The sequence below is a fragment of the Sodiomyces alcalophilus genome (genome assembly GCF_042370955.1).
Source record: "Sodiomyces alcalophilus JCM 7366 unplaced genomic scaffold ACRALscaffold_4, whole genome shotgun sequence".
Lineage (NCBI taxonomy): Eukaryota > Fungi > Ascomycota > Sordariomycetes > Glomerellales > Plectosphaerellaceae > Sodiomyces > Sodiomyces alcalophilus.
This window is the reverse complement of record NW_027263535.1, coordinates 801,857-823,287: the sequence shown is the minus strand read 5'-3', so window position 1 is coordinate 823,287 and position 21,431 is coordinate 801,857. Positions and strand designations below refer to the sequence as shown.

The 21,431-nt window shown below is 57.6% G+C and overlaps 6 protein-coding genes and 2 non-coding genes across 8 annotated transcripts; 3 read left to right on the top strand and 5 right to left on the bottom strand.

The window, feature by feature from the left end:
* Nucleotides 1-46: 46 nt before the first annotated feature.
* Nucleotides 47-3,176, bottom strand: ACRALDRAFT_2027268 (uncharacterized protein; the record flags this gene model as incomplete). The annotated part of the gene is made up of 3 exons (XM_071020452.1): nucleotides 47-2,514; nucleotides 2,601-2,845; nucleotides 2,935-3,176. The coding sequence occupies 3 exons, from the start codon at nucleotides 3,174-3,176 to the stop codon at nucleotides 47-49; spliced, it is 2,955 nt and encodes a 984-aa protein (XP_070874562.1).
* A 1,023-nt stretch (nucleotides 3,177-4,199) lies between these two features.
* On the top strand, nucleotides 4,200-4,703 carry ACRALDRAFT_211253 (uncharacterized protein; the record flags this gene model as incomplete). The annotated part of the gene is made up of 5 exons (XM_071023580.1): nucleotides 4,200-4,227; nucleotides 4,295-4,319; nucleotides 4,369-4,496; nucleotides 4,600-4,618; nucleotides 4,682-4,703. The coding sequence occupies 5 exons, from the start codon at nucleotides 4,200-4,202 to the stop codon at nucleotides 4,701-4,703; spliced, it is 222 nt and encodes a 73-aa protein (XP_070874561.1).
* Nucleotides 4,704-4,947: 244 nt separating this feature from the next.
* ACRALDRAFT_1076881 (uncharacterized protein) lies at nucleotides 4,948-9,735 on the bottom strand. Its single transcript, XM_071018554.1, has 4 exons — nucleotides 9,551-9,735; nucleotides 6,030-9,322; nucleotides 5,816-5,953; nucleotides 4,948-5,696 (listed from the first exon to the last, which is right to left on the bottom strand). Exons 2-4 carry the CDS (start codon nucleotides 9,228-9,230, stop codon nucleotides 5,571-5,573), a joined length of 3,465 nt encoding a protein of 1,154 aa, XP_070874560.1. The 5' UTR covers nucleotides 9,231-9,322; nucleotides 9,551-9,735; the 3' UTR covers nucleotides 4,948-5,570.
* Nucleotides 9,260-12,993, bottom strand: ACRALDRAFT_2019289 (uncharacterized protein; the record flags this gene model as incomplete). Its single annotated transcript, XM_071019969.1, has 27 exons — nucleotides 9,260-9,322; nucleotides 9,380-9,506; nucleotides 9,561-9,647; nucleotides 9,714-9,827; nucleotides 9,868-9,954; nucleotides 9,993-10,051; nucleotides 10,119-10,144; nucleotides 10,193-10,312; nucleotides 10,347-10,394; nucleotides 10,444-10,486; nucleotides 10,533-10,572; nucleotides 10,619-10,739; nucleotides 10,769-11,049; nucleotides 11,187-11,194; nucleotides 11,225-11,280; nucleotides 11,320-11,531; nucleotides 11,558-11,632; nucleotides 11,692-11,842; nucleotides 11,872-12,057; nucleotides 12,104-12,147; nucleotides 12,186-12,271; nucleotides 12,329-12,365; nucleotides 12,392-12,513; nucleotides 12,545-12,667; nucleotides 12,708-12,774; nucleotides 12,819-12,887; nucleotides 12,935-12,993. The coding sequence occupies 27 exons, from the start codon at nucleotides 12,991-12,993 to the stop codon at nucleotides 9,260-9,262; spliced, it is 2,511 nt and encodes an 836-aa protein (XP_070874559.1).
* Nucleotides 10,416-10,501, bottom strand: ACRALDRAFT_t141. Its single transcript has one exon. It is a non-coding gene; the product is annotated as a tRNA-Tyr (tRNA).
* Nucleotides 10,980-11,064, top strand: ACRALDRAFT_t179. Its single transcript has one exon. It is a non-coding gene; the product is annotated as a tRNA-Tyr (tRNA).
* Nucleotides 12,994-13,099: 106 nt separating the features above from the next.
* On the top strand, nucleotides 13,100-15,049 carry ACRALDRAFT_1064391 (uncharacterized protein). The gene is made up of 3 exons (XM_071016961.1): nucleotides 13,100-13,785; nucleotides 13,852-14,122; nucleotides 14,185-15,049. Exons 1-3 carry the CDS (start codon nucleotides 13,440-13,442, stop codon nucleotides 14,960-14,962), a joined length of 1,395 nt encoding a protein of 464 aa, XP_070874558.1. The 5' UTR covers nucleotides 13,100-13,439; the 3' UTR covers nucleotides 14,963-15,049.
* Nucleotides 15,050-16,941: 1,892 nt separating this feature from the next.
* ACRALDRAFT_2041874 (uncharacterized protein) lies at nucleotides 16,942-20,844 on the bottom strand (the record flags this gene model as incomplete). Its single annotated transcript, XM_071021197.1, has 2 exons — nucleotides 16,942-20,505; nucleotides 20,578-20,844. 2 exons carry the CDS (start codon nucleotides 20,842-20,844, stop codon nucleotides 16,942-16,944), a joined length of 3,831 nt encoding a protein of 1,276 aa, XP_070874557.1.
* Between the last annotated feature and the right edge of the window lie 587 nt (nucleotides 20,845-21,431).

Here is a 21,431-nt window from a genome sequence, read left to right as displayed (position 1 = left end):
CATCTCATGAATCAAACAGAAACGCCGGTATAATGCAAACATGCCTTCATATTGCGTTATGCCTCCACAGGCGTCGACGCTCCAAACTCCACCACCGTGCCACGGGCACGGCCTCGCTAAGCCACTGGGCAGCCTCGCTGCCCATCTCCTCCCGAACGGCGTCCACGGCCTCGTCGAGCGACCACGACACCACCGGCCTGAGCTCGAGCGGGTCGTCGCTCAGATCGGTGACCTGGTACTCAAACGCCCTGCCCTCCAACGGCATGACCAGCCGCCACGGCGCGTCGGCCGACGTCACGGCCAGCATCCCCCCTCCCGAATTGATGACGGCAAAGTTCCAGGCCCGGCGGCCGTTGTGCGACGGCTTGTAGGGCCGAATCAGCGACTGGCCTTCGTAGTCGTGGAGGATGTCCGACGCGATGCGGGCGTCGTCGTGGTCGAGCGAGCCGCTGTGGATGAGGAGGTCGAGAATGGTGGGCAGGACGGAGATGGACGTCGCGTTGGCCTCGTACTGGACGCGCGGGAGATGGGGGTGCCGAAAGGTGATGGGGATGCGAAAGTTGCTGACGTGGCCGTTCTCGTAGGTCCCCGTCTTGCGGTGGTCCTCCTGGAAGGCCTGGCCGTGATCGCCGGCGAAGACGACGAGGGTCTCGTCCGAGATGCCCAGGTCATCGAACATCTGCAGCAGCTCACCCATCCAGGCGTCGTGATAGCGGATGGTGTTGAGGTATTTGTTAAAGTCCCTGTGCCACGACGTCGTCAAGCCTTTGGAGGGCAGGTAAGAAACGTCGTCAAAGTCCTTGGGGGTGTCCCAGGCGTGATGGGTGGTGCTCGTGAAATGCGACAAGAACATGCGCCGGTCGGTCACCAGGGCGTCGGTGATGTATTCCTTGAGGTACGGCTTCAGCACGGGTTCGGGATAGGCGAAGTAGTTGACCTTGTGGTAAAGAGGGCTCGATTCGTTGAATCGCCAGTCGGACTCCAGCTGGGCCCTGGTGACGATGTGCTTGAAGCCGAGCTTCTGGTCGAAGACGTCCTGCCTATCGTACTCTTCGATCTGGGCCTCGAACAAGGCTGGATGCCAGGGCTGATCCTGAAAACGGCCCGACGTAGCCCAAGGAGACGAGGACGAATGGTTCGACGGCGGCCCTTCTTTACGTCGATTGAAGAGCTCCAAGATCTGCGGGAGACACGGCTGGTAGCTGTCCGTGTCGGCCTCGTCGAAGGTGTCGACTGGCATGGGCCAGGCGCCGCAGTGGGTGGCGCCGAAGCTCTTGGTGGACATGGTGGCGCTGGTGTGAGCGCCCACGACGTTGACTCCGCCAAAGCCGGGACGTGTCGTGTCGTTCCACTTGAGTTCGGGGGGTTCGTAGGCCAAGCCGCTGCTGCTGTTCCTGAAGTTTCCCGCGTGGCCGGTGATCCTCTCGATATGCGGTGTCAGACGGGCCAGCTGGGCGTCGACCTGGTCCCATTCTTTTTCGTCATTGTACTTCAGAATTGTATTGTACATGTCGGAGCCTTGTTGAAGGGGGAAGAGTTCCTCGCGCAAGCTCTCCATGAGAATGAGGACAACGTGTCTGATCTTGACGGAGCCGCTGTCGAGTGCTTCTTTGAGAGGCTGCAGAATGTCGTTATCAAGGTTGGTGATCTTCAATGGATCGTTTACGGGGTTATAGAAAGGATCCGAGTCGGCGAGTTCAGGGCATTGGCTTCTCTCGGCATCGTCTGGTCGATATCGATGATCAGAATAGTCGTAGCGACGGTAGAGGGGGGAAGAAGACGCCGGTGGTAGTGGTGGCGGTGGCGGTGGTAACGGTGATGGACTAAGAGGGCCTAGATAAGTCAAAGTGGGAGAACTATGACCTAGAGGGGTTGATGGGCGACTGCGATGAACCGGACGAGGTTGCTGGCGCGGAACAGAGGCGGGAGTCGTAGGAGGGAGGGAAGATGCCGGGGCCGGGTTGGTGAATCGCTTGGGATCCCATCGGAAGAAACCGCGCGGAGCTGAAGTAGTAGGGAACCAGTCCGGGGTCCTATCTCGGTAACGGGCGGCCAGTTCGCTCTTGGGGCCGGGAGCCCAGCCCTTAAAGTCGCCTTCGGGGTCTTCCCATCGTATTTTGGCGAGGAGCTTCGGAAAAGGCCACTTGTTGCGCATGATATGTTTCTGTTCCCCGCAGAAATGTGGACGAGCTCGGAAGGTGTCGAGCATAGATACGGGCAATGTGACGGACATGGAATTGTACGGCTTGGCGGGTCGGACGACGATGGCAACGAGGAGAAACGTCAGGGTGACCGTCTTGACGAGCCACGAGGGGAACAGGGCGCATGGAGAGCAGTAGCGTGAGGGCGGCCGGGATGGAGTGCGTCCGAGAAAGGAGGTGGTCTCGACATGGTCGTCGACAGGGGAAGCTGAGCGGGGTTGCTGGTATAGGCTTTCAACGTCGCTCTCTAGGTCTTTCAAGTGGGCGCGTTTTCCACGCCCAATGGGGCCGAGCATGCGTACTCGATTCCAGACTGGTCGAAACGAGAAAAAGGGATGGGTGAGTGACCGAGCGAAGAGGAGGAGGAGGAGGATAACATGAAGTGGATGTTGAACCCACCTGATGCAGTCTCATGTCCTATCCATGCCACAGCGGCGCCCGCGGCGTGGTAGAGGATGCTGTGAGAGAACGAAGCAAGGACGACGAGGACGCCGGCGGATAAAACTACGGCGATGCTGCCGGAGAGCAACACCTCGAAGGCATCCCTGCTGGACGTATATGCAGAGGCATCTCGCCAGTCGATCTCACCGCCTGTCTTGAAAAAGAAGCCCAGTTGAGATGAAGCTCCACCAAGGGCGAGAACGCTGTAGGCGCCGGCGAGTTAGTTTTCTTTCTCAGAAACGGAACTGTGATGGCTTTTCAAAGCGTCGAGGGAAGAGGAGATTTGGCGTACGCAGATAGCCCTCCTATGACAGAGGCCAAGAAGGCGAAGAAGTTCTTGGCAGGTTGTAGAAGCCACCTCCCGAAGCAGATGCTGATCAAGTCGAGTACTAAGAAAGTGGGAAGGTAGAAGGCAAAGGCGACTAAGGGGACGGTGGAAACGCGGACGTAGAGATGGACGAGCTTGCTGGAGACGATGGATACGGAAAGGAGGCCGAATAAGAAGGAAAGAAGAGGGACGGGAAGAGAAGGCATGGCGCCTGGGGAGGGTTCACGGGAAGCAGGACATGGAAGAAGCTCGGCGTGGAATCGCCATGGAGTGAGGTGGGAAGGGAAGATAAAGGGGATGATACGCGCCGAGGAGATAGTAAGCAGAAGAATGAAAGAAAAGACGAACGAAAGAAAGAAAGAAAGACGGGAAGAGAAACGAAGTGAAGGACGATGACGACGACGAGGCGGCTGAAACGACGGTGCGGAAGAGACGAGGAAGGAGCCACTGGAAGAAAAGGACGAGAAGATACTTGAGAAGATACTTGTCATGAAAAGTGAAGACGGGAAAGAACGATCGTGGCTAGTCCCGGATACCAGGTACAAAGTAAAGACCCTCCGTACTGGGTACACTGACTAGGAGAATCATCTTACTGTACCTGCAAACTCCATCAGGTAGCTATTTCTGGTACCTTGCAGCCTCTTATAAGCCTACGAGGCCTCCAGAGACACGCTAATAGCACGGAGGGCTCGTATGCTTTTAGTACACTAGCGGTCAGGACGGAGTATAACCGATATCTTCAGCACATCTCGTACTTGATACTTTGTATTTGATAGTAGTACCGATACCAAATCAATAGCCCAGGTCCAGGCCTTTCCAGGAGAAGAAGGAAGTCACGTGGGCCAGACGGCGCTTCCTTGGCGGCGATGGAAGGACGACTAATAGAGCGACGTGTATAAGGTACAAGTGCACCAGCCACCCGTACCTGAATTAGCGCCTAACCTGGCGGAAGACCGGTCTACTTCCAGCTAGCTCTCACCTCTGCTTACCGTACAGTATACTCCTATTCATAGCCCCCTTTCTAGGGCTGACCCTTTGGTTTGACCAGATGTTTGTCACGGAAAATACTCCCCATTACATCATCCCTCACACATAGTCGTACAGTACATAGCCACTCGCTTGCTGTGCATAACGAGGTACCTGCAGCCATATTGGCGCCACGCGACCCAAGTCCACCGACCGAACTAACTCCTTTTGGAAGGGAGCTTATTACCGGAACGGAGCCGTCGATGCAGAGCCCCTATTTCTCTCCACGCAGTCAGCACGACACAATACAACGTATACTATAGGTAATTACTGCATTTGCTCAAGGAAACAAAATCAGAAAATTGTATTCAGCTCGACGGGAGGTGCAGAGAATATGAAGGACGACTTTCCTAGCTGCTCACATAAAACCAGTAACCCTCTCCCAATGCCCGAGTGTCTAATACACAAGGAGGCTAGCCTCCTCGGGCGGTCGGTCGACGCAGTAGGCAATTTCTGGGCCAACATGCGAGCCGTGAGGGGAGACCAATTTCATATTTCTCGTCTCCTCTCTGACTTATAACCGGATGTTACCCACACTGGACCGCTCACCCTTCGTGATAGTCGCACGATACTCCAGATGGGATGGCACCAACTGACCCCTAGCCGAGCTCCCTTCCTCTCCGTCTCACGTCTTACTAGAGTGTACAGTATGATCCTATCTCTAAGACTTGTCCGAATATATCAGCTACACGCTGCCGCCCCGCTAGGATAAACGGTTGTAACTCTAAGGAGGCATGACGGCTCTTTACTCGTACTCGGCGCATCTCTCGTGGGTAAGCAACGTCATGCGTTTGACTTATTTCCTTCCACACGAGATTTCGATGCGCCACCGCCATCACCGTTTCTCATCCGTCTTTCTCGTCCTCGTGGCCGCCCCAGTAAAACTCAGCAAATCAATTCGAGCACACCGCACCTCCTGTCATATCACTTTCAAAGTCCTAAGCGACTGCATCGTACAGTCCAGAGACCAAAAAAGGGGTATCGTCCATTGCTATCTCACTCATACGCAGCCATGTCAATGCGTACGTGCCGGAATAATTACAACATATAGGTCCACCTGTGTTCACTTTGTTCAACATCCACCTCCCGTTTCCCCCTCCGTCTTTCCCCAAGTACAATGGGCAGTGAGTGAATATGCAACACCAATGAAAAGAGGCCTCCCCATCTCACCGCGGGACGCGAGAGACGTGAGAGAAGAGGAGTGAGTTGAGAGGTAAAAGAGGCGCGAGGAAGAACGGCCGCTGATCTTCCCCTTCGCTTCCTCTTCCGGGATGCCTTGCTCTTGGGGTTGTAATCCGCGAAAATCAAAGTATTAAACTAGTCTCGTACCCCAATGAGAGGGTATGGAGGAGAGAAGACCGTCAATAGGCAGAGAAGAACATGAAATCGGACGGCATTTCAGTTCTGTTGTGTGTGAGGTTCTGTGCTGCTGCATCCACTGCCTCTCGCAGCCTGACGAAGAATGTCAGGCCAGGCCAGTCAGGCCAGGTCCTCAAATGGGAACAGTACTCGCTGCGCCAGCCGGAGCAGGCCGCCGTGGATGCGGGTCAAAGGCGGAAAGAAAGACGGTCTCTCTACGACGCGTTCGTCCGAGCCGGAGACTGAAAGTCGGTGATGGAGTTGAGCATCATCAGGTTCTTCTCCTTCATGTCGCGGTCCATGCTGTCGATCTGGCGCGCTTGCACTCTAGCTGCTTGAATCTGTAGAAATGTCAGTGTTTGGTGCAATGGCAGAATGATCCATGTTCCAAGTAAGGAAAGAAAAAAAAAAAAGAAAAAAAAAGAGGCAACGGTCGTTGCTACAAAAGGGGCGCGCGCACCGAAGCTAATGCCGCCGAGGAGTGGTCCTCTTCGTCCTCACCTTCCGCCTTGGCGTTGGCCGAGCCGTCCGCGCCGTCGTCGTCCGAGGCACCGGCGAATTTACTAGCTGCGAGTCCCCTGGGCTTTGCTGCCGCGGCCTGAAAGAGTAAAAGGTTAGCGGAGCTGCTCTTTTATCAATCTTCATTCGATTCGATAGGAGGCCACGAAACATACCCTGGCCTCGGCAATCTCGGCGTCCTTGACCTTGATCATGGCCTGGAGCTCATCGATTCCCTTTTGCTTCTCGTCCACCGCCCTCGTGAGCCCTTCCACCTGCTGCGCCAGCTCGCTGCTCTTGGCGTGCGCCTCGTCGGCCACCTTGGTCAGGCTGTCGTGCATCTCCTCGTAGTCGGTCTTGCTCGTCTTCATCTTCTCCTCCGCCTCGAGCCGCGCGGCCTCGAGGCTCCTCTGCGCGGCCGCCAGGTCCGCCTTGAGCGCCTCGGCCTGCTCCTCCGCCGTCGCGAGGCTGGCCTGCGCCGCCTGGAGCTCGGCCTCGAGGCTCTTCTTGGTCGCCTGCAGCGAGTCCAGCTCGGACGTGTCCGGCTTCTGGTTCTTGACCGCGTCCAGCGCCGCCTCGGCCTCGAACCGCGCCATCTTCTCCGTCGCGATCTGCTGGCCCAGCTCGCCGTTCTCCTCCTCCAGCTTGGCCAGAGCCGCGTCGGCCGACGCCTTGTCGGCCTCCAGCGTCGCGAGGGTGTCCTTGGCCGCCTGCAGGGCCGCCTGGAGATCGTCGAGGGCCGACTTTTGCTTGGCAATCTCCTCGTTGAGGGACGAGCTCTGGCCGTCAAACTCGGCTCTCAGCTCGTCCATGGCCTTGGCATGGGCCGCCGTGAGCTCGTCCAGTTGACTCTGCGCGCCCGCCGCGCCTTCGGCCTTGATGGCGTCGAGCTGCTCGGCGTGCATCGTGATGAGCTTCTCCACTTCGGACGCATGCGTCGCCTCGAGCTCCTGCTTGGCAGCTTCCAGGGCAGCGGCCCCGGCCGTCTCGGCCGACTGGGCCTGGGCGAGGGCATCATCGAGCTGCTTTCGGACGGCGTCGAGCTCGGCCGCGTGGGCGCTGTCGCCAGACGCCTTGGCCTTCGCGAGCTCGTCCTGGTGGGCGGCGATGAGCTTCTCCCTCTCGCCCACGCTCTCCGACTCGAGCGCCTTGACCACCTCGGCGTGCGACTCCCTGAGGGCCTCGAGCTCCTTGGCCAGCGAGGCATCCCCCTCGGTCTTCAGAACCTCGAGTTGCCGGGCGTGGCTGTCCTTGAGGGCCTGGAGTTCCTCCAGGTGGGTATCCTTGTCCGCGTTGGCGTGGTTCTTGGACTGCTCGAGCTCCTCGGCATGGCTGGCCCGCAGGGCATCCAGTGCCTTTTGGTGTTCGGCCTCCTGGGTCTCCAGGGCAGCGGCGGCGGCGGCATGCTCGGTCTTGGCTAGCTCGAGGGCCTTGGCGTGGTCCTCCTCGGCCTCCTTGAGCGACTGCTCGAGCTTGTCGTGGGCATCCTGCAGCTCTTTGTGCTTCGCCTCGAGGGCGTGGAACTGGCGCTTAAAGTGCGCATCGCCCTTGAGGCTCTCAATCTCATCCTCGTAGTCCTTGGACACTTGCTTGAGCTGGTCTTCGTGCCTGGTTACGAGCGCGATGTGATCGGTTTTGGTCTTGGCCAGCGCCTCGTCCTTGGCGGCCACCTCATCCGTGAGGCTGCTGACCTGAACGCGGAGCGCGTCCGACTCCTCCTGGGCCTGCGCCACGTCAGAGCGGGTTGCCTCGAGCTTGCTCTCTAGATCAGCCACCGTCTCTTGCAGGGACGACAGCTCGGCGGCCGTGCTGCTCAGGTCGGCCTGGGCCTGCTGGGCGGCCTGCTCGGCTGACTCGAGCTTGCTGCTCAGGGAGGCGACTTCGGTTTCCAGGGCGGCAATGCGGGCCAGATGGGCTTCCTGCTCGGCCTGCACCTTCGACTCCTGAGCGGCAACGGCGTCGTTCTGCGAAGCGGTGAGCTCGTCAATCTTGGCCTGGAGGTCGGCCATGGCGGATTCGTGGTTCGACTTGAGGCTGGCGATGGCAGTCTCGTGGTCGGCCTCGGATGCTTGGCCTTGGGCAAGGGCCTCGGCGTTTTTTGCCTCGATGGCCTCGATCGCTGCCTTGTGCTCCTCTTCGAGAGAGGCCCGCAATTCCTGTAGCTTCGTTTCATGATCGGCGGTAGCCTGGGTCAGGGCAGCCTCGCTCGCCTTGATCTTTTCTTCTTGTTCGGTCTGTAGGGACTCGATGGAATGTTTCACCGAGGCAAGCTCCAACTCGGCGGTATCCTTGGCGGCGACAATGCCCTCCAGCTCGGCCTTTTGTGCCTCGAGTTGGCTCTCGAGTTCCTCTTGCCGGGCCTTGAGTGTGGCGATCTCCTGCTCCTGAGCCTGCTTTTCCTCATCGGAAAGACCCCCGGCGGGTGTGGCATCTTGAGCAGTAGTGGCGGCGGCGTCGGCGGCAACAGCAGCCTGTTGTTCGACCTGGGCCTTGAGCTCGGTTAGCTCCGCCTCCTTCTCGGCCAGCTTGGCCTTGAGCTGTTCGATTTCCTTGGCGGATGACCCGATAGCGACAGAGCTGGTGGGGCGGACGGAGGGCCGGGTAGTGCGAGACGTGGCGGTAGAGGTGGTGCTTGTGGTGGACAGGCGCCTGCTGGCGGCGTCGCTGATTGTGCTGCTGACAGGACGGGTGCGGGTGGTGGTCGAAGTGGTGCCGGCGGTGGGACGCGTAGCCGCACTTGTCGAGGTGCGAGCGGACGTGGTGCTGGACAGAGGGCGCCTGGCGGCAGCGGCGGCTGACGTGGTAGTGGTAGTGGTGGTGGTGGTCCGCCTGCCGGGCGAGGAGGCGGAACTGGTGGTGCTCGGGGCAATAGAGGTGCGCCGGCTAAAGGAAGAGGTGGTCTTCTTCGAGTCGTCTTCGGACGCAGACACACTGGGACGCGAGCGGTGGGTGGCGACGGAAGAAGCACCCGAGGGTCTCTTGACAGTCGTGGTGGTCGACCCGGGAGGACGAGTAGGGGGTTTACTCAAGCCGCCAGTGGAGCGGGTGGCAGCGGTAGTGGTCGCCGTGGCGGCCCTGGTGCCGGAGACGGCAGGACGGCGGACACCCGAGGTAGTAGGGGTGGTCTTCCTCAGGGGAGCTTTCAATTTGGACGGCTCGGGTTGGGCGGCAAGCTTGGCTTCGGGTTGAGCAGCAGGCTTGGCCTCGGGCTCGGTTTCGGGCTCAGTTTCCGGGGCCGGGTCAGCTTCGGGCTCAGGCGCCGACTGGGGTTCGGGAACAGACTCGGTGGCGGAGGCGGGCGGTGGAGAGGCAGGGATAGACTCGGAGACGGAGTGGTCGTCGCGCTGGACGACCTCGAAGCCTTCAGCATCAGACATGATGGATGTGAATTATGGGCGAAGTGGGTTCAAGTTCGAATGGTAGTCGCGGGCCGCGGTGGTGTGGGAGGCGACGATGGACGCAAAGGACCCTACTATGATGGAGCGCGGTTAGTGTCAAGTCGTTGGTGGTATTCTATTCAGGTGACAAGAGTGGGACGAAACAGTGAGGAGCAGTCGGGAGAGGTGTCGACAATATCACGGATGATACAGGTGTCCCCGCTCTGGGAAGCTCCCAACCCGCATGGATCTACCACGCCGGATGGTATCATGGGGCTTCGGTATCAGATTGATTGAAGTTGTAGCAGTGCATCACTTACTTTGCAACACAGGATCGACTCCTTTCCCTTGGACGGAAGGAACTGAGTGGTATTTCTCTCTCGTTTGCTTCCGAAAGAAGCTTCGGAAACGGCCGATCTGAGTGAGCAATACAAAGGGACAGGGAATTGCAGGAAACCAAATCAGGCAACGGAGCGGGAGAACGTCAGACAGAAGGGCAAAAGGGAAAAGAGGAAAATGGGGGAAAGAGGGAGATTGAGATGGAGTCGTTCTGGGCGGACTGCGTGCGCCGCGGCCATAGGGGCAGCTTCCTGGTACCTCCCAATCAACGTCACGTGGGCGAATGTGGTTCGTGCACGTTGTACGTTGTACTTGGCAGTACGTTGTACGCCCGTAGAGAATTGGAGGTACCACTGTGTAGCATCTCGATTCAACACGATTGTTCCTCCATTCCATTGAGCAATTACTTGGCTATTATTTTACGTGCAGCTTCTGGTTTGAGTGTTCCTAGTGAAAATCCTCGTGCCATTCAAATCTATGCCCTGAGGGCCAGCAAGTGTACAGAGTACGTTATAGAGTAGCATGGGCAGTTAATCAGGGGTAGTGCACGTGTACTTCGTAGTGTAAATCAGGGGCTAGGCTCGTGATTAGTCAGGATAAAGTGGTACATACAATTGGTTGACCAAGGAGATTACGAAGGGATGGGCTCGCTTTACCGGTCGATACCGGCTCTACCAGCCATCCCTTCTGGCCATTCCAGTACAGCGTAAATGAGAGACAGCGTAAATAAGGAGTCAAGCCAGCTGGTTCAGATTTACTCATCACGGTATTCGGCACGGAAGCGGGATAGAGACTGGGAAGACGAATAGATATCATAACCAGGGGCTAAAAAAACAAAAAATGAATTCTCCCCGACCGGAGTCGAGCCGGTGACCTTCAGGTGATAATGCGCAATTACAGCCCGACGTGATAACCAACTACACCACAGGGAGTTCTTAGCGATTCCTGTTCAAAATTGAGCACAAGGATAATCTGACGGGCGCATCCGGATATTGCGACTGGACTTCAGGTGTTGGCAGCTGCACAGCTAACACGAACAGTTCCATTACGGCCGCCATGCATCGGTGCCTTGCCGAGCCACGGGTTGGATGAGGATTGGTTGGGTTAAAGAAGGGAGTCGTAGTAACCGGTCAATGTGAGATGCGTCAAAAGGGCGGTTGGGTTGAGTAACTACAAGTAAGACAACGGGATCCATGGACTCGCTGTTTTCTTGTTGACGATGCGACGAGCAGCTGGTACAAATGGACATACAAATGGACAGCAAATGCGATGCCCTTCTACAAGGTACTGAGGTACCTGAGGGGCGGCCGAAAAGCGGGGGTGCGGAGTACAACGGGCTAATCCAATATTCAGTAATGGAGTTTCTGCCTCGGGGATATCAATCCGAATTTGAAGCGACCCGCCAACAACCTCCCTGTGGTGTAGTTGGTTATCACGTCGGGCTGTAATTGCGCATTTCACCTGAAGGTCACCGGCTCGACTCCGGTCGGGGAGACATCACAAGAAGCTCAGCTTCTCTCTTTTTTTTCTTCTTTTTTTTTTTTTTTGTTTTTCCTGTTATACACAACGTATATATTTACCCTTTTTAATTTCTCCTTTTTTTTTAACCATTTTCACCGCTCGAGCTGCACTGAATGGAATCCGCCCTAACATACATTCCTCCCATAGATGATGACCAGCCGACCGGGTCGACACGCAGCAAAGGCGCGACCTGGAATGGAAACACTTATCTCTGCGCCGGGCTTTTCACTTCGTCGTCTATACAGTATCATTGCCAAAGCTCCTTGGATGGCGTGGTGGGCAGAGCGTGGGAACCCTAGGCGAGACGAAATACACAGAGAACCCGAGGCCCACCAAGCCTTGTCAAATACAGACCTTTTCAACGAACGGAGCAGATGGAAATGGGCACGATTGAACCAGATTGAGGCGTCCAATTGATGGATCGTGTTTATATCATCTTCTCTCGGGGACAGTCACTCCACCACCACCCAAAACTAACCCCAGCGACCATCATCGTGGGTTGTGCGACAATGGCCACCATCTCGGCATAAATCAGAATCCTACTTGGCCTGAACAATAGTCTTTACCTGTGGCCGCCGCAGGGCAGGGGATGGGTACTTACGAATCGTCGTTCACCGTGTAGCTCATCCATACAGACTCCGGGTCCTCCATCGTGTAGCCCGGGTCCTCGGCCAGTTTCGTCTCGATCATCGTCTGCATAATGAGGCGCGGGTAGCCCCTCTTCCATACCGGATCGGAGAACAGTTCCGGCCCTCGGTGCCCTTGACGATCTGCGCAGTACACTCCCGCGCCCGCGCGAAAATTACCGAGGCCCAAGTGTCGCGGTTGTCTGTAGTCAGCATACCTGCCCAATTCTTTTCCTCGAGGCGCAAGTCGAGAATGGCTTGGAATGTCGCCCTCAGCGTTTCATACGAGACCATGTCGTCTCCCTCCACGAGTGGCACCCATGGCCCGGATCCTTCATCATCTCATCGCAGCCTAGGTTTGGCTCCCTTACGGCGTTGAACAGCCACGAGAGAGAGTGGCCGCAGTTTGCCCTCTCTCCCAGAAAGTCGGGCTCCAAATGTCCCGCATCTAGGTCACGCTTGAATTCACTTGTCGAGCTTGATGGTCCCAAAGACTTTGGGCTGGAGTGGTAGCTTCCACTCTTCCATGGTCATCTGGGAGAATGTCCAGTCCTGCTCACGGTATCAGAAACAACGTCAATGTCAGAAGAGACCGGTTTGTCCACAGTCTACCCTTGGCTGGGTGACCGAGAGCACTGGATCACTTACCCTAAGCAACATGGCACCATGGATCACCCCTTGACAGGAGGCAACGTAGAGCAGTAGGACACAGCGCGTCTCATGCTGTCGTCCTTGGTGATATCGCATGGGAGGATATGAAGCTCTCCCCCATGTTCCCGGACCGCAGCCGCGTACTTCTGTCTCGTTGCGTCGACGGTTGCTAGGAACTAGCCCGAGGCCCCGGGAAGTAGTATTTTGGTCCGAGATGCTAGTCCAGAAGCGAGACAGAATTGGCGAATCGGAACTACAGCCATAATCCGATCTGGAGGTATCGCTGTCTCTCAGGCCGGCCTTCAGTGCATGCCGTACAACGTACATATAAAAGAAGAACCATGCAGCTGGTAGATCCCAATTTCCCCGGCAGGCAGTAGAACAGCCTCAGCACTCGCTCGTTGGTGCTGCCGGTGTGTGGCGAAGCATCAAACACCCTGGTTTTACCAACCGACAGCGTATTTTGTAAGTGTCAAGTTCCATACCGGTCGTCGCATCTGAATGCTCCCCATGCATGCGACTGTCAGGGGGAAAGCTCGGCAAACCTTAACCGCAACACAGCCACACTTGGCATCTTTGAAAGACCAACCAACCAACGAGTTGGGGACTGCTGGGAAAACCTCCATCCCTATTTCAGGCTCCCCGGCCCTGGAGCTGCTAAGGAAACCCTTCGTTTCTCATGTTCAGTTTCCGACCGTGTCTACAGGGAGAACAAAAAAGAAAAATAGGAAGGAAAAAAAACACCAAGAAGCATGAAGAGCAATGCAGCAGAGGAGACATCTCCACCTGTTGAAGTGGCCGCCGACGCAATCGACGACCAGCATGAGACTAAACACATGCAAGGATGGGCTCTGGCGTCCTTGACCTTGGCCTTCATGTCCATTTGCTTCGTGCTGGCCCTTGACAATACCATTCTATGTTTGTCTTTTGCCCTTCTTTCTCCCCTGAACGAGCAGGGCAATGGTAGTGCTTACATCTTCATCTCCCAGCGACCGCGATCCCCCAGATCACCAGCGACTTCCAGAGTCTCAACGACATCGGCTGGTATGGTTCCTCCTACCTGATCGCGCAAATGGCCCTGCTGCCCACCTGCGGCCGCCTCTACGCCTTCTACAACATCAAGTGGGTGTACTGCCTATCGCTCGTCGTCTTCGAAATCGGCTCCGTCGTCTCGGCCCTCGCGCCCAACTCCATGGCCCTCATAATCGGGAGAGCCGTTTCGGGCCTGGGCGCCGCCGGCCTGGTCAGCGGGACGACCACCATCCTGGCATACTGCGTCGCCTTGCAAAAGCAGGCCAAGCTGTCGCCCGTCATCCTGGGCATGTACAGCATTGGATCCGCCGTGGGACCGCTCGTTGGTGGTGCTATAACCGATAGCAAGGTGCTTACTTGGCGGTTCATATTCTGGATGAATCTCCGTACGTCTCTTGCCGATCAAGGGGGCCACCCCGCCCCTTAGCTACCCCCGACTAACGGTCTTCCAGCCTTCGGAGCTGTTGGCCTGGTTCTGGTTTGCATCAGCTTGAGGAAACCTCCCCCCGCAGTAAAAGGTGACCTACCGTGGACCCAGAAGATTCGCCAACTCGACATTCCAGGGGCCATTCTGCTTCTCGGTGCAACGTCGTGCCTGAACCTGGCTCTACAGTGGGGCGGCATTGTCTATCTATGGTCGAACGCCAACGTGTTTGGCTGCCTGATAGGATTCGGCTTGCTCTCCATTACCTTCTTGTACTTGCAGTTCCGAGGGAAAGAAAAGCAAGTGTGATTCAACTTTGCATGAGGAAGTTCTCCGGCATGACCTGCTAACATGATCCCAGCGCTACCATCCCCCTTCACATCTTCCGAAGCCGCACGGTATCGGCGTCCTGTGGCTTCATGATGCTCGTCCAGGTGGCCATCGTACTACATTCGTACTACTGGCCCATATACTTCCAGTCGGTCAGGAACACCAACGCTAGAGACTCGGGCATCAATCTGCTCCCCGTCATCGTCTCCAATAGCCTAGGCACCGTCTTCGCCGGCTGGATCGCCTCCAAATCTGGCCACTATGTACCGCTCATGTGGATCGGCCCCCCCATCTTGGCCACCGGAGGCGGTCTGTACCAGCTCATCCGCGCCAACAGTCCGCGCGGGCAGTGGATAGGGTTCCAGATCCTGTCCGGGGCAGGCTATGGAATTTGCAGCCAGATGCCCATCCTGGCCGTCCAAGTCGTCCTCAGCAAAGCGGATATACCGACGGGCCTCGTCATGATCATGTTCTTCCAGATGCTCGGCGGCGCCCTGGCTCCTAGCGTCGGGCAGAACATCTTCACCGACGGACTCTTGCGGAATCTCAACGAGATGCAGGGGATAGACGGCGCGGCCGTGGTGGCGGCTGGTGGAACCGAGTTCAGGGAGATTGTTCCCCCAGAGCTGATGAACGCCGTCGTCGACGCCTTTAATTCCGCTTTGAAGAACGTCTTCTGGGTGGCCCTGGCCGCTCCAGCCCTTGCTTGGATCGTAGGCTGGGCAATGGAATGGCGAAAGCTGTCCGACGCCAAGAGCGCGACGACTCAAACTCGGGCTACAGAGGTCGACGAGGAGAAAGAGAAATAGTTAACTAGAGGCAGGGAAGTGCGCAATAATAACACACTTTCCTCGTGTTCGAATTGTGAATCATGCTGCGACTGAATCCGTAGAGGCTCGGGCGCGTCCACGCTGTCCGGCACCCAAGGGGGAAAAAAGGGGTAATTTAAAGGGGCTGGCCAACTCGCCTCATTCTTCACGCATCAGTATGGCCTCAAACCTTGGACTGCAACAGTTCGGCGTTCCATCGAGAATTGTTCAAGTAGGAAATTCAGAAACTATAAAGACAATGCGTCGCTACCTAGACAGTGAAACTGATCATATATCGATCCTGTCCCCGTCTGCCTCATCGCTGGATTACCGCTAACACCTGATGTCTAGTCCCTAGTCCGTTTGCTCATACCAAAGAAAAGAGAAGTCAAAAGTGGAATACATGAAGCTGAATCAGCTCCCGTCTGCCTCGGGACGTAGCCAACGCTAGGCCACAGCCAGTGACCAGTCACCCGGCCTTACAGACTTTCCGCTCAATCCCCCCGGCCCCCCGACATCAACTTAGGGTCAGCCGACCCGCCTTGCGCCGACGACTCGGCCGCTTCACCCTGACCACCTTGGCCACCACTGCCACTGGCACTGCTCGACTGCCCGTCTAGGGCCTCCTCGAAAGAACGCTCTGCTTCCACGCTTTCAGCCACAGGCCCGGCCGTCGGAACACCACGCGCCGGCTGCCCCGCATCAACATCTCCGGCGTCGCCCTCTTGGCCCTCCAAGTCGGACGCCGTTTCTTCGGCCTCTTGGTCTGGTGGTGGAGCTAATTCGCTGGCGGACGAGGAAGGTGGGACGACGAATTCCCTGACGCGGCATACCGGTGCAAAGTCGACTCTTTTGGCCTCTCGCCTCCTTGCTCTCGCCGGCATCTTTCCTTTCCCTTTGGCCGTCGGAATCGCCATCGCCTCCGTCTTTCCCGTCTCCTGCCCTTCGGCTGTCGGAATCGCCATCGCCTCCGCCATTGCCGTCTCCTGTCCTTTGGCCGCCGGAATCGCCATCGCTTCCGTTCCCGCCCCCTGCTCTGTGGCCATCGCCTTTGCCTTTCCCTTCCTTTTTTTTCTGGCCACCGCTTTCGCTTTTCCCTTCCCCTTGCCAGAATATTCTTCATCTTCCCCACCTTCATCATCCCCATCTTCACCTTCCTGCTCTTTGGCCATCGCCTTTGCCTTTCCCTTCCCCTTCTCTTTGATCACCGCCTTCGCCTTTCCCTTCCCTTTGCCGGAATATTCTTCATCTTCCCCCCCTTCATCGTCCCCATCTTCACCTTCCTGCTCTCTGGCCACCGCCTTCGCCTTTCCCTTTCCCTTGCCGGAATATTCTTCATCTTCCCCTCCTTCGTCTTGCCCACCTTCGTCGTTCTCACCTTCAACTTGAGCACCTTCATCGTTCCCACCTTCGTCTCCACCTTCATCGTGCCCATCTTCATCTTCCTCTTGCCCAAAACCGTCCCAATCTCCAGCTATCTCAGGCTCAACGTCCAAGACTTCAGCTTCCTCATACTCATCACTGTCCCAATTTTTAACAGCGTCGGATGGAAGGCCGAGTTCTTCCCCTGTCGTATCCTCAACCTTGTGAGAGTCCTTCAAATCGGACATGGCTTCATTCCACACGCTCGCCCCGCCCCACGAATCCCCCCCTGTACCCGTCGGCCGGGAAGGTCCCGGCTGCCCGCGATCATAGTTCCAAAGCCACAGCAAAGTGAGGTGAGTTTCCCGCTTGACCCGCGCTGAAGTATAATGGGTATCCCTGTACCTGTGCCGGCTCTCACCGTCCGCCGTCTTCGTTAACGCCACGTATTCTCTGTCCGAGATGGGCCCATTCTCGATATTGTTCTAAAAGTTTCGAGCTACCCTGTACGTGCAGAGGGTACGAGTACGGGTACGGGTACGGGTAGGGGGGACAGGAGGCTCCACGCCTGGCTCGTCCTCCTCTGGCTCGTCCTCCTCTTCCCCTTCGTCTTCTTCCTAAGTTTCATCATCCGTATCCGTGTCGACCTCCGGAACGAGTGCCCTATACCGCCGGCTGGCGAGGTCTTCTTCGATCCCGCCCTCGCTTTCTGGGTCCACGTACCCCTGGCCTCCGACAAGGCTCAGCACGACGGGGAGGAAGACGAGAGCGTGCGTGGCGGCAAAGACGACGAGAGCCAGCCAGACGCGGAAGTAGTAAATCTCGAAAATCTTGGACCGCGTAAAGGCGAGCACGCACACGCCCAGAAGCTTGGTGACGGTGATGCCCGAAAAGACCGACGAGCCGACGTTCACCAGAGCCGTCCAGGCGCGCGCGTCGCGGCCGCGGAACCTGTGATTCGCCCTCTCCATGACAGTGCGCGACGGGAACGTGTACGCGCGGGCGATGTGGGCGCAAAACTCGACACCGATGCCGACGCAGATGATGAGGTTGACCAGCGAGACCGCGTTCAACGACACGCCCATGACGGCCATGGCGCCGATGATGTCGACGACCGTCATGCAGACCGTGACCGTCACGACGGCCGCGGTAAGAATGGATCCGAGGAGGACCGCGGAGACGATAAAGATGATGCCCAAGGCCGAGCCCAGGAGGGTTGCGGTGAGGGGCACGATGGAGGCATACTGGTCGAAGAAGACGTAAAAGACGCTGTAGGGGAACACGTCCACGCCCGTCTCGTGCTGGATGCTCGACGCGATGCGGCGGGCCGACGCCATGGCGTTGATAAAGTCGTCCTGGCTTCGCAGGGGTGTGTGCATGGTTCGGAAGTGACTGGCCTTGATGGTATCCCTCTCCGAGTCGACGACTACGGCGTCGCCATAGGCCGCCTGGCCGGCCAGGGGGCAGTCGTCGGTCGTGGGGGACGAGAGGAACTTGCGAAGGTATCGGATAAACTCGCCGTCCTCGGGCATTCCGGAGAGCGTGATGTCCCAGGGGGGTTCGCGGTCGGCGAAACAAGCCTTGCCGTTCTCGACGCAGCACTGGTCTCCGAGGTCCGGGTTGAGCCACAAGAAGAAGTCGTCGATCCAACTGGCCGCGGGCGAGGATATGTACGACACGTCCGGGCGCTTCCGCTCGCCCTCGAGGATGTTGGTCAGAGACATCTGCTCGCACGTCGTGAACCGTGAGCAGACCTCGCGCTGGTGCTTGCGCTGGGTGGCATTGAATTCTCTGGTCACGAAGAAGACGGGCGGCCCGGTTTCCATGTAGTCGTAGAGGTCGTTGAAGTAGGGGATGAGGTAGGAACCGTCGGGGATGGCGACGCGCTGGTCCAGGCCGAGCTTGACACCGGGGATCAGCGCAATGCCCGCGGCAAAGACGCCGAGGAAGACGGCCACGATGGCGGCCTTTGCCTTTTTGCCGAGGATGGCGGGGGCGTAGTGTCTGCGGATAAACTGCTGGAGCCAGCTCTCCTCGGGAACCTCGTAGTGTCGGGCGCCGGGGCTAACAGAGCCTCCGGTCAGATGCACCCGGGCGGCCTTGACCTGGATGCAAGGTATACAGTCGGCGCGGTGGTCCTCGACGCGCATCTGGTTCAGGGCCAGGAACGAAACGAACATGGTGATCTGGAGGATGGCGTTGATGAACACCGCACCAGCGGCGTAGGCGGCGAAGTTGCGAACGGCCGGCATGCCCACGAAGACGCCGAGTGCAAAGGAGACCGTCTCGGCGAGAGCCGAAAGCAGAATGGACGGACCCATGCGTCCGAGCGCTTTCGCGATCTTCTCCTCGACCATACCGTCGGGATGGCTGATATTGACCCGTTCAAACTCGTGGACGATGAGGAAAATGTTGTCCACACCCACGGCCAGCACGATGAAAGGGATGACCTCGGCGATGATGAGCGTCGCCTTCAAACCGAACCAGGAGAAGAGGCCGACGGAAGCGCTGATGGACATGAGAACGATGATGATGCCAACCACGCCCAGGGAGAACTTGGACTGGACCAGGGCGATGGCCGGGTTCCGGAGCAGCTGGCGGAGAGACAGCGTCGTGGACCCGAGGGCGATGGACGCGTAGATGAACATAATGAGGTAGCTGATGGCCACAATCTTGGCATCCGTGTTGGTCGACTTGTTCAGTTCTTCTTCGAGGCTGATCTCGGTGGAGAAGGAGAGGCGAAGGCCACGGTCCGCCGCTTCTTGCTGGACCTCGAGGAGCCGGTCGCGAAGCGCAGCTTCCCAGTCCGCGGCGCGTTCCACCTCGGGGCTGCCCTCGGCGCCGTTTTTCACGACCCAGGTGACGGTGACGGCCGCAGCGTCGGCGGGATCGGAGGTCCAGCCGCCCAGGACCATGTTCGCCTCGACAGGCTGGCCGTAGGCCGGACGACAGTCGACGGGCGACTCGACGCACTTGCGGAGTTGATCCTTCCAGTCCTCCTCGTCAACGGAATCCGGGTCGTTTCCAAAGTAGGAAGTGACGGATTGGACGACACAGGCGGTGCCGGTGGGCTTGAAGCAAACGTCGTTGAGAGTGCCGCCGTATTTCGGCCCCTTGAGCCTAGCAACACTTCTCTCGACCTCCATCCACCACAGGAGGGTGTCGTAGCTGAGCACCGGCGCCGGCCCCTCGGGAGACTGGTCGTTGACGAGGAAGATTTTCTCGGCGCGGTAGAAGGGCCCGAAGCTGCTGTCGAAGAAGGCCTTTTCTTGGGCCGCAGGCGAGGTCGGACTCACCCAGAGACGGGCCGGATCCCGCTCGAGATCGAAGCGAATCCATCCGGCGCTGAGGATGACGACGAAGATCAAGCTGGACGCGATGGTAATTCCCGGAAACCGAGCGGCAAAGTGACCCAGGCGGCTGAAGGCCGCATCGCACCAGGTATTGATCTTGTAGTACCGGCGGGGCTGGTCCAGCATGGCGGCATTCTGCACAAGATCGCCTTCGTCCTCGTCGTCGCGGGGCGACGCGTCCTGGAGCAACCTAAGCCTCTCGTTGCGGCGCCTGGCGTGCCTCCGCCACATGACATGGCCGGCAACAGCAGCCACGGCGGCGAAGAGGAGGATACAGTAGACGAAGATGGATGCGAAGGAGAGGCAGGGCAGGACGCCAACCTTGCAAGATCCAGGTTTCGAGACGGCGGGAAGTTCGGGGCACACCTCGGGACAGTCGACGCAGGCGCATCGGTAGTCGGGGTCCTCGTCGTTGCATTTCTTGGGTTTCATCTCTCGGGGCGACATGGCTGGGTCATCGTATTCCCTAGGAAAGTTCATCTGGAAGGGCGAACCGACCAGCTTCTCGTCGCCCAGGAACTTGAGAAGCTGGGTATAGTTTTTGGCACCACCTCCGATGAAGTCCATGGCCTTCGCGTTGGAGGAGCCGAACTTGACTTCTTTGCAGCTGTCGTAGAAACCGGAGCCGTATTCCTCCGTGACCAGCTGGTCCAGTTCGAGGACGCGGGTCTTGCCGCTCTTCTCCTGAGCCCTGGTGATATTGACAAACAGAGACTGGTCGGGAGAGCAGGTGAAGGTGCAGAAGAGGTTGAAGAAGTTTTCCTTGCAGGCAGGGCACGAGGAAATGATCTGTTTCGGAGTTCCGAGTTCGGACGTGAGGGATTTGACCTGGAAAGGAATGAGAGTTAGTCAAGGCACTGGCTGATGTAGAGAGTCCTGTGACTGTGAGTTGATACGTACTTGGTCGGCATCGCAGCAAACGGGTCCTGAAGACCACTTCTCGCCGCATAGGTCTACGATCTGTTGGCGCAGGTCGTCATCGGGCTCCTCGGCGGGGCCATTGTCGACACAAGGCAGTTCCTTTCCGAAGAAGTATTTGGAACCACATTGGCCACGGAAGGCACATCGTCCGGCCTCGTGTTTTGGGGTGTAGAGCTCTGTGCCGACGGCGCTCGCGAGGAACAGGCCGCCGAAGGCGAAAAGCTTGCGTATCGGGTGTTGTGTCATGGCGCACGACGCGTTGCTACTCCGCGGCAGCGCAGCACGGCCGAGCTAGAGCTATGCTTTGTCTTTGGATGTTCGTAGGGATAAATGACAAGGACTAAAGAATGACGGAAGGATAACGAAGGGGAGATATGTTTTGCTGTCTTCAATCGTGTATGTCGAGAACGAGAACGAGATAGATATAGACGTTGCAAAATGACCAAGAGGAAAAGAAAAGAGTAAGGACCAAAGGAGTGGCCGTGGAGGAAGTCGGGGAGGAGCTGTCGGCTAGTTGATGGTTGTTGCTGGTGATGGTGACGTTCCTCCCAAGAAGCTCAACTGGCTTGGGAACATGGAAGCAACGACCGCGTTGTAAGGATCATTGTGGAGACCATTGTATCCAGCCAATCCAAGTACGAGCCTCCTGACGCTAAAGCAAGATTCCCCGCTTATTCGAAGCTACCCTTGCGTCATGCAAAAGCTGCACGTGATGATGTACAATGTACGCTGTAGGTACATGGTACAGTACCCGTACACACAGAAACGGGACGGCTGCCTGGTACCGTGGTACGGTACCTTATTAGGTGGCCCCATACCTTGGGTACCTCATC